General features: G+C 47.7%; 1 protein-coding gene across 1 annotated transcript in view; it reads right to left on the reverse strand.

The window, feature by feature from the left end:
- The window catches only part of LOC130130991 (H(+)/Cl(-) exchange transporter 5-like), a 64,583-nt gene extending 62,911 nt beyond the window's left edge, over positions 1–1,672 (reverse strand). Inside the window, exons 1-2 of the mRNA XM_056300851.1 lie at positions 1,618–1,672; positions 1,345–1,512 (exon numbers count right to left, since the gene is read on the reverse strand). Coding sequence (XP_056156826.1) covers positions 1,345–1,512; positions 1,618–1,672 — 223 coding nt within the window. The remainder of the gene's footprint in view (positions 1–1,344; positions 1,513–1,617) is intronic.
- Positions 1,673–10,908: the final 9,236 nt, after the last annotated feature.

The raw sequence follows: 10,908 nt of genomic DNA on the forward strand, positions 1-10,908 counted from the left end.
GGCTACAGAATCAAAATCGTGTGCCGTAATGGTAAAGCAGCTCTGTCTTGGTGTAGATCAGACTGCAGACATCACAGAATGATACAGGGGTAAAGAGACCTTCCACAGATCCTTCACCAAGTAATGGAAAAAGAGAGGGCATAGGACAGGGACATCTTGGTCATGCAAGCTGTAACAAGGCTAGTCACAGCTATTATTAGAAATGTTGGGCAATTCTCTGGAAATTTTGAAACGTTTTCATTGGTGCCTTTGCTCCAGTGAAAGCAAGAATGGGGAAGTGGCTATCTAGGACTAACCATTCTTCTCTTTTTTTTTTGACTGGGTTCAAAAAAATGACACGCTGCGACGTCACTGTGACCTCAGCAGTAGCCGGGCAAAGAGAAGTCATTTAAAAAGGAACTTAGCTAGCTATTCGCAAAAACACTAATCACAAATGCTAACACTCCTGTCAATTGTTGTTTTCGTGTCTCAATCACCCTTCTGACACCAGGTCATCCCAAAATAATACAAATCACTCATCCCTCTGTGGAGGAGGGATGGAGAGAGAGAGTGTGTTCAGGCACCTTCCTCCAATGTGTTTAATTCACTTGTGTGTGTGTTAGAGAGAAAAATGGAGCAGCAGAGGACTCAAAATCAACTAGTTCAATCTCTCTCTCTCTCTCTCTCTCTCCCCTGCTGTTGCAGGACTGTATCTTAATAGAATTCACCCCCCCCCCCCCCGTGAGACCTGACAAGACACACTCTTGGGCAATGAAACTCAACTCTTCTCAGGCAATATCACATTATACTCCCTGCCGTCGATGGAAATTTTCAGCCACGTTATGCAAACGTGTGTCAGTCACGCAAATTTAAACACTTTGAATTGTGAATACTGCCATGCCGAAGAACTCAGATCGACAGCCCAGGAGCACCACTTTGTGCATAAACTTAATTTCCACCCGGGCCAGAGGTGCAAAAACCCGGTCCAGAAAGTAAAAACCCTAACCATGTCTTTACTCCACCCACGTTCTAAACCATCAGATTGCACCGACTAGTTTCCCAAATCAGCTGGTTTAATACATGGATGGAGTAAAGACACGGTTAGGGTTTTTACTTTCTGGACCGGGTTTTTCCACCTCTGCCATCTGCTAACCCGTCACCAATGAATCTGTTTCAGTTCTGGGCAGAGAGGGACAGTAAACAAGACAACTGAACCTCCGAGAGACAGGAGGTTCACTAAGAGTATAGGTCAGTCAAAACAAAACTTGGCATCAAATTAAACACCCAACAAAAGAGGAACGCAGCAAAACCGGTGACTGGGCCGATTGAAGTGAACCCCTCCCCCCCCCCCGGGCGGACGCTTACCTGTGTGGAGGGGGGGGACGTCATCCGTGGAGGAGAAGTCTAGCGTGGCTCCTGCGATGTCTACCATCTCGTCATCGTCATCGTCCTCCACATCAGCATCATTACCGGCGCGATGAAGGTCGTCGAAACTACCGGCGCTGTACCCGGGGTTTTCCATCGCTCTGTAGTCTGCGGGGGGGGGCGAGGGGAGGGGGGGTGTAAAGTTTTTTTAAAATCAACAAATCGAAAATCTCACGAACAGACGAGAACACTTCCGGCGGAAAGGAAGAATACCTCGGCCGAACTGCGACGCGTGTTTTCGGTAGACGCTCTTCCAGCACCGAAACATGCCCGCTTGACAAGACTGCGCCGACGCGCACGGACGGTTCCCCGTTTCCAGACGTGTTTGAATGACTATCGAAAAGCCGGCCTGGGGGGGAGGCGCGTCCGCGGGTGGGTGGGACGCTTAAAGTCTCCTGCGCCGCACCAGTGACGGCCGCATCTCCGGCGATGTGGAAGTGCGGCGTGTTTGTTTCCGCTTCTATTCTCTGGTGTCGCGCGTTGGTTGGTGTGGCGGCTCCGCCGCTTCAGCCGACTCCTGCCGCGCACGCTGCGGGCGAACGGGCGCAGCTTTGTACAACTTCGCGGTACGCAACGCAAACGTGCGCACGCACGTAGGCCGACTAAAGCCGACAAGCCTCGGTCAGCAGCTTTATTATAGCCCGGCCGCTGTAATACCGCCAAGTCCGATAAACTAGCGCCGAACGGTAAGCTAACCTAGCCAACCCTGCGGCGCCTCCCCCTCTCCCCCCTTTAAACACATTTCAGAAGTAAAGGAAGGAAGAATGGCCTACCTCTGACAGAAAAATAAGGGGAGAGGGAAGAGGTGGTGGGGGTGGGTGGGGGTTGTGCCGTCCAGACGAAGCCAGGCGCTGTCGCGGGGAGTCTTATCTTGTGACTCGGATTTGCTCAGGAGCGGGTTTTCACGCCAGGCTGCTCGGAGTCCACCGCGGTCAACGTAGACTCATCGGTCCGGCTCGACGGCTCCGCGGAAGTCCTGCGTCATCGTCGCGTCCGACGAGACCGCGAGCTGCCCGGTCGTATTCAACAAAAACAACAACAACAACAACAAAACCCCCAACGAAATAAACAAAAACGCGAGTGTTCACAAGAGAGCCGGGGTAACAACAGAGCGCCGTAGAGCGTCCGCAGGCTGGTGAAGTTGCCCGTCTCTCATCGCGGAGGCTGGGACGAGCCGCGAGCCCAGGGGGAAGCAGTCGATCGCAGAGCCGTCGCGGGTCGCTCCCAACTGGGTCAGTGGAGCAGTTCGATTTTATCGGTCATCCGTCAACCGCCTGCCCAGTCGCATTGCAGCTCATCGATCGTGTGTGGTAAAAAAACAAAAAAAACATCTGGCCCGTATGCTCAAAATTAACTGGTGAAAACCTTTTGGTTTATTTAAGGGACGTTAAAATCAGCGGGGTATTATTTTTCAGCGGCGTCCTGCCTCACGTTCATACGTTTTATACATTTTTATTCTTTCATATTTATTTATTTATTCATTCATTCATTCATTCAAGGATGAATGTAGACATGTGAAAGAAACTGAACTTACGCATATGGGGCAGAGGGCTGAGCCAGTTGTCAGTCGGGCTGAAGTCCAAACCTGAAAAGCCTATTGGGCGACACCTTGTGGTCACTTGTACTCATGGCCAAGGACGCAGAATAAAGACAGGAATACAGGTTCGCCTGGCTTACATGTCTTTGGACATGTCTTTGTCCCAAGGTATGTGAGTGTGTGTGTGTGTGTGTGTGTGTGTGTGTGATGGCCTGGCAGCCTGTCCAGGGTGTCTCCCCGCCTGCCGCCCAACGACTGCTTGGATAGGCTCCAGCCTCCCCACAACCCTGAGAACAGGATAAGCGGTTTGGATAATGGATGGATACAGTTAGGTTGGAGTGTGTGTGTGTGTGTGTAAGACAAGACAAGATGTACTTTATTAATCGCCGTGGAGAAATTCAACCTCTGCATTTAATCTATCCCAACACACACACAGGAAGCAGTGGGCCGCTGCCATGGAGCGGGACTACCTCCAGTTCTTCTTGCCATGCCTTGGTCAGGGCCACAGACAGGAGTACCAACCTAACATGCATGTCTTTTTGATGGTGGGAGGAAACCCCAGGTGGTCTCAGCATGGGATAACTTCACAACAGGTTGGTAGGTTTGGGGTGGCATTTCTAATAGGAGACAAAATTACCATCTCCACAAGGGTGAAAAACAAAATTTTGGGTGCTTTGGATTGGAGGCTGAGGGCTATTTTACTTAAAATTAAGTTTGAGTCAAGTAAAAAGAAATGTCAAAACATTTCTTTGACTAAATTTCAATGAAATGTAGAATTTTGTTTAAATGTGAATGTGTGACCCCAGGAATGACCCCAAACCGCAGCTTTACTGATACGTGCATCGCCTAAACATACCCCGACCTTGAGTCAGTGTATGTTTGGAATGTGTCTGTCCTTGTGTATGTTTGGATGAATGCGTGTGGACATGCATATCTGTTTATGAGTTTTGTGTGTGTGTGTGTGTGTGTGTGTGTGTGTGTGTGTGTGTGTGTGTGTGTGTGTGTGTGTGTCAGAGAGGACTGACAGCAGGGCATTAAAGGATCATGGTGGATCTCTCTTTCTGACTCCTCTGTGGCCAACATAAATATTTATTAACCTCACCAGGAGAGGGTTATGGGAGTGCAAGTTTTGTTTTTTTGCCTTCTGCCTTTCCTTTGGGATTCATTAATTCATTTATTGGGTCTGAGATTTGTATTTTTATTTTATCTTATTTCCAGTCTTCTTGTCTGGTCTCCTGTTAGTGTAGTTCTCCACCATGACACCATCCACCCATCTCATTCATCTGCATCATAATTCATTATCCTCGTTTGTTACGTCCCCCTGCGCGTTCCCATCTCTCCTCGCATTTCCAGCTGTGCCTTCTTAGGTCTGGGATCTGTTTTTTTTCTTCCCCTCGCTGTCTTTCACAACCCCCCCCTCCTCGTTTTTTTTTCGTTTCCTTTTTTCTTTTTCCATCCTTCCTTACAACCCCAGCACCCTGCTCTTAGATGTGGGTCAGCCAGAGAGGAATGTGCTTCCCCCGCTTCTCTCTAAAAGGCAGATTCTTCCCTTTTTTTCAACAGCTGGTTTCTTTATTTTAACCCCCGCACCAAAGAGGGCCTCCCACCCCCACCCATGACCCCCCTCACAAACATCCCGAATTACCATTTCTCAAGAGTCACCTTAATGGTCGTTCCGCTGACTCTTGCTATTCGCCTGCTTTATAAATGACTCTCTAAAACAGTGGTTCTCAACCTTTTTGGGGTCCTGGACCCCCTGCGTATTTTTGATCTACCCTGAGGACCCCTCCACCTGATCCTGGGTGAGGGGGGTTGCAATTTGATAGAAACAGTAGAAACTGCATTTTAAATTGCATTATAGCATTTATTCACTCTTTGGGGCAAAAATAAGAGCTTTCAGTTGTAACTTAGATATAGTTAACAAAACAGAATTCTTATGCAGTAACTTTCAGATATATGTAACAAAACAGAATATGTATTCAGTAACTTTCAGATATATGTAACAACAGAATATGTATTCAGTAACTTTCAGATATACACTACCGTTCAAAAGTTTGGGATCACATTGAAATGTCCATATTTTTGAAGGAAAAGCACTGTACTTTTCAATGAAGATAACTTTAAACTAGTCTTAACTTTAAAGAAATACACTCTATACATTGCTAATGTGGTAAATGACTATTCTAGCTGCAAATGTCTGGTTTTTGGTGCAATATCTACATAGGTGTATAGAGGCCCATTTCAAGCAACTATCACTCCAGTGTTCTAATGGTACAATGTGTTTGCTCATTGGCTCAGAAGGCTAATTGATGATTAGAAAACCCTTGTGCAATCATGTTCACACATCTGAAAACAGTTTAGCTCGTTACAGAAGCTACAAAACTGACCTTCCTTTGAGCAGATTGAGTTTCTGGAGCATCACATTTGTGGGGTCAATTAAACGCTCAAAATGGCCAGAAAAAGAGAACTTTCATCTGAAACTCGACAGTCTATTCTTGTTCTTAGAAATGAAGGCTATTCCATGCGAGAAATTGCTAAGAAATTGAAGATTTCCTACACCGGTGTGTACTACTCCCTTCAGAGGACAGCACAAACAGGCTCTAACCAGAGTAGAAAAAGAAGTGGGAGGCCGCGTTGCACAACTGAGCAAGAAGATAAGTACATTAGAGTCTCTAGTTTGAGAAACAGACGCCTCACAGGTCCCCAACTGGCATCTTCATTAAATAGTACCCGCAAAACACCAGTGTCAACATCTACAGTGAAGAGGCGGCTGCGGGATTCTGGGCTTCAGGGCAGAGTGGCAAAGAAAAAGCCATATCTGAGACTGACCAATAAAAGAAAAAGATTAAGATGGGCAAAAGAACACAGACATTGGACAGAGGAAGACTGGGAAAAAGTGTTGTGGACGGATGAATCCAAGTTTGAGGTGTTTGGATCACAAAGAAGAACGTTTGTGAGATGCAGAACAAATGAAAAGATGCTGGAAGAATGCCTGACGCCATCTGTTAAGCATGGTGGAGGTAATGTGATGGTCTGGGGTTGCTTTGGTGCTGGTAAGGTGGGAGATTTGTACAGGGTAAAAGGGATTCTGAATAAGGAAGGCTATCACTCCCATTTTGCAACGCCATGCCATACCCAGTGGACAGCGCTTGATTGGAGCCAATTTCATCCTACAACAGGACAATGACCCTAAACACACCTCCAAATTGTGCAAGAACTATTTAGAGCAGAAGCAGGCAGCTGGTATTCTATCGGTAATGGAGTGGCCAGCGCAGTCACCAGATCTGAACCCCATTGAGCTGTTGTGGGAGCAGCTTGACCGTATGGTACGCAAGAAGTGCCCATCCAACCAATCCAACTTGTGGGAGCTGCTTCTGGAAGCGTGGGGTGCAATTTCTCCAGATTACCTCAACAAATTAACAGCTAGAATGCCAAAGGTCTGCAATGCTGTAATTGCTGCAAATGGAGGATTCTTTGACGAAAGCAAAGTTTGATGTAAAAAAAATCTTATTTCAACTACAAATCATTATTTCTAACCTTGTCAATGTCTTGACTCTATTTTCTATTCATTTCACAACATATGGTGGTGAATAAGTGTGACTTTTCATGGAAAACACAAAATTGTTTGGGTGATCCCAAACTTTTGAACGGTAGTGTATGTAACAACAGAATTTTTATGCAGTAACTTTTAACAATGCAAACGGGAGCGATATCTCTTATTAAAATACAATAAATTACACTTGTGAAACAGATGTAGTTAGAGAAAAAAGTCCTGTTACCCTTTATAGTTTAGGTAGATAAAGGTCTCAGTCACATTTGAGTAAAATAATCCTATTTCTATAAATGTCATAGGATCCTTTTTTTTAAAGATATTTTATTTTCACGGACCCCTTGCAATTACACCACGGACCACTAGGGGTCCGCGGACCCCCGGTTGAGAAACACTGCTCTAAAACGTCCACGTCCTTTAAAGCAGCTCCGGACTCCCTTACAAATGCCCTCCCGGGGCAGGAGCCGCTGGCTGGCCGGATGAAACGCTCACATGCTCCAGGGCTGTCAACACTCGTATCAGGGCGCGAAGCTCTAGAAAGGGTCGTCACCCTGACGTAGCGCTCGCTGGTTAGCAGAGGTCAGGCTGCTGGGAACATTTAACCGACTACACATTTTCACAACAAGAGTCGTGAATTGTTCCACCAAATTCCTCCCCCGGCCCTCACAAAACACATCCGTCATCACGGTCGCGAAGGCGCCGGTCGGACCGCATGGTGCGGGATTATATTTACGTCGGAGACCCCCCTCGAGGCTCCCGGCGGGTCCCCGCGTGACGCGGCCATCAATACGCTTTAACGGCCTTCGGGCGGCGCCATGCTGTAAATCCGCGTTGCGGGATCCCGCGGCGATGGAGGCGCAGGAATCCCAACCCTGACGGGGCAACGCTCGCAAAGCCCTTGAGCCCCCTAAAGCCCAGCCTCGCTTGAGCTCCCCGACACGCATTTCTCGCTCTCGACTCCGTGAAACGACTCTCCGTCATCACGCAGGCAGGGATCTGGAGTGAATCCCAAGGGCCCCCCCGCTTGACGTCGGCCATATTTATTCAACCGTACCTCCACCGCCGGACGACAGCTTCGTCAGGGGGGATAAATCCAACGCACCCCCCCACACGCACGCACCCCTTACACGTACCCCCCCCACACACACACACGCACGCACCCCCTGCCACTAAAGTAACATAAAGGGACCGTTCGCCCAAAAAGGGTATGAGTCATGACACAAGGCGTTAAAAGTGGTTTTAAAGTACTGTTATTATTATTTATAGTCCCCTTTTCCTCACGTTTTCTTTTTTTTTTGCAACTACAGGAAAAAAAACGCTTTTGTAGTGTAATTACGAGGCGAAAAGTCCTCGTAATAAATCTAACATACACAAAAACCGCAAAGATATGTGCTCTCTTACCAGTCTCCTCGTCCAGCCAGCTTTTCCTGTCAGCCAACAGGATTCTAGTCAATGTTTTTAAGCAACCATTATAGTACATGAAGGGTAAATGGGCTGTATTTATACAGCGCCTTTCTAGTCTACCGACCGCTCGAAGAGCTTTACAGTGTATGCCTCACATTCACCCATTCACACACACACACACGTTCATACGCTGATGGTGGAGGCTGCCATGCAAGGCCCCGACCTGCTCGTCGGGAGCAGTTAGGGGTTCAGTGTCTTGCCCACAGACATTTCGACACGCTCTCTGGAGGAGCTAGGGATCGAGCCAGTGACCTCCCAGAGAGACGACCAACCCTACCTCCTGAGCAATTCTTAGGCTATACACCAATCAGCCAAAACATTAAAACCACCGACAGGTAAGGGAATAACATTGATTATCTCGTTACGATGGCACCTGTCAAGGGGTGGGATGTATTAGGCACCAATCGAATAGTCAGTTCTTGAAATTGATGTGTTGGAAGCAGGAAAAATGGGCAAGCATAAGGATCTGCGTGACTTTGACAGAGGCCAAATTGTGATGGCTAGACGCCTGGGTCAGAGCATCTCGAAAACAGCAGGTCTTGTGGGGTGTTCCTGGTATGCAGTGGTCAGTACCTACCAAAAGTGCTCCAAGGTAGGACAACCGGTTAACCGGCGACAGGGTGATGGGCGCCCAAGGCTCACTGTTGCGCGTGGGGAGCCAAGGCTAGCCCGTCTGGTCCGATCCCACAGAAGAGCTACTGTAGCTCACATTGCTGAAAAAGTGAATGCTGGCTGTGATGAACAGGTGTCAGAAGACAGTGCATCACAGCTTACTGTGTATGGGGCTGCATAGCCACAGACCGCTCAGAGTGACTATGATCACATGACCCCTGTCCACCATTGAAAGTGCCTACAATGGGCAAGTGAGTGTCAGAACTGGACCATGGACCAATGGAAGAAGGTGGCCTGGTCTGATAAATCACGTTTTCTTTTATGTCATGTGGACGACCCGTTGTGTGTGCATCATTTACCTGGGGAAGACATGGCACCAGGATGCACTGTGGGAAGAAGGCAAGCCAGCGGGGGCAGTGTGATGCTCTGGGCAATGTTCTGCTGGGAAACCTTGGGTCCTGGTATTCATGTGGATGTTACTTTGACACGTACCACCTACCTAAACATTGTTGCAGACCAGCTACACCTCTTCATGGAAACAGTACTCCCTGATCCAGCAGGATAATGTGCCCTGCCACACTGCACAAACTGTTCAGGAATGGTTTGAGGAACATGACAAAGAGTTCAAGGTGTTGCCTTGGCCTCAAAATTCCCCAGATCTCAATCTTGATCGAGCATCTGTGAGACGTTCTGGAAAAACAAGCCCGATCCATGGAGCCCCACCTTGCAACCTACAGGACTTAAAAGGATCCGCTGCTGACGTCTTGGTGCCACATACCAGAGGACACCTTCAGAAGTCCTGTAGAGCCCGTTCCTCGACGGGTCAGAGCTGTTTTGGTGGCATGAGGGGGACTTACACCATATTAGCCAGGTGATTTTAATGTTTTGGCTGATCGGTATATACACACACAATCAAATCAACAACAATATACAGAGAGGGTTGTCTCCGATGTTAAAATCAAAATGGAAATCACCGGTCAGCGGACACAAGGAAAAATCAACAGTACCGAACGAAATGACAATGTTATTTTGGTTGGGGTTTCACGGCTGTGGAAAAAGTGCGGAGGCCTGATGCAATACTACTTCTGGACACTGGTGGAGTTTCTCAGAAGGATTGGTTTCTTAATGATTTTATTAAAACCAATCATACAAACGTGACACCTTGGCTGTGTCTGTGCTTGTGTGTGCGCACACATCCTATAAACGTGCAGAGCAAAAAAACAACTACGCCCATCATGTTTCAGTACAGTCGAGTGATTTCGTACTCCAACGACTAAAATAAACACATTTCCTTGTCCAACAATGGAGTTGTTTTCCTTTTACACAAATGGCGCTTAACCGTTTCACATCAACACAAAGGCCCAACTGTCTTTAGGTCCAAAATAAAGCTCGGGGGTCTTTGGCAACATCATAAATCACTCGTCATGGCGCTGTGTGGGTTTAGAAAGCAGATACCGGTAATTTACAGTTTAAAGGAGGCGTGTAAATGGAGGATAATTAACCCCCAAGACTTCAGTCTGCCCCGCAGCTTTTAGCCAACATCCTGCAGAAACCTCCCGCCGCTAGACAGCAAATCACCTTTCAACAAAACTGGGGAGACCGGCTCAGGTTTCCCGCTCTTTATTTTTATAAGAATAACACAGAATTTATAATGGGTTGGCCACTCACATTCAGCATACTGCACACCTGACACTGTGAGGGAGTCAACGATCTGACACAGAAATGGCACAACCGGATATGGGGTTTTATGCCGGACACTTGAATTTTGTACACCCCAACAGCTGAAGATTGTTTTTATTTATATAATTGATTTGTTTTTACCCCCCCTCCCCTTTCTCTGAAGTGTACTTGGCCAATTACCCCCCTCTTCTGAGCCGTCCCGGTCGCTGCTCCACCCCCTCTGCCGATCCGGGTGGGGCTGCAGACATGCCTCCTCCGATACGTGTGGAGTCGCCAGCCGCTTCTTTTCACCTGACAGTGAGGAGTTTCGCCAGGGTGACGTAGCGCGTGGGAGGATCACGCTATTCCCCCCAGCCCCCCTCCGAACAGGTGCCCCGACTGACCAGAGGAGGCGCTAGTGCAGCGACCAGGACACATACCCATATCCGGCTTCTCACCCGCAGATATGGTCAACTGTGTCTGTAGGGACGCCTGACTAAGCAGGAGGTAACACAGGGATTCGAACCGGAGATCCCCGTGTTGGTCCATACAAGAAAGTTGACCAGTCATCAGAGTGAGAAAATAGAGAAGATGCTGGTGGCTGTCAAGACAGATCAGATCAGGGATTTGAACCGGGGAGATATATATATATATATATATATATATATATATATATATATAT

The sequence above is a fragment of the Lampris incognitus genome, chromosome 20 (assembly GCF_029633865.1).
Source record: "Lampris incognitus isolate fLamInc1 chromosome 20, fLamInc1.hap2, whole genome shotgun sequence".
NCBI lineage: Eukaryota > Metazoa > Chordata > Actinopteri > Lampriformes > Lampridae > Lampris > Lampris incognitus.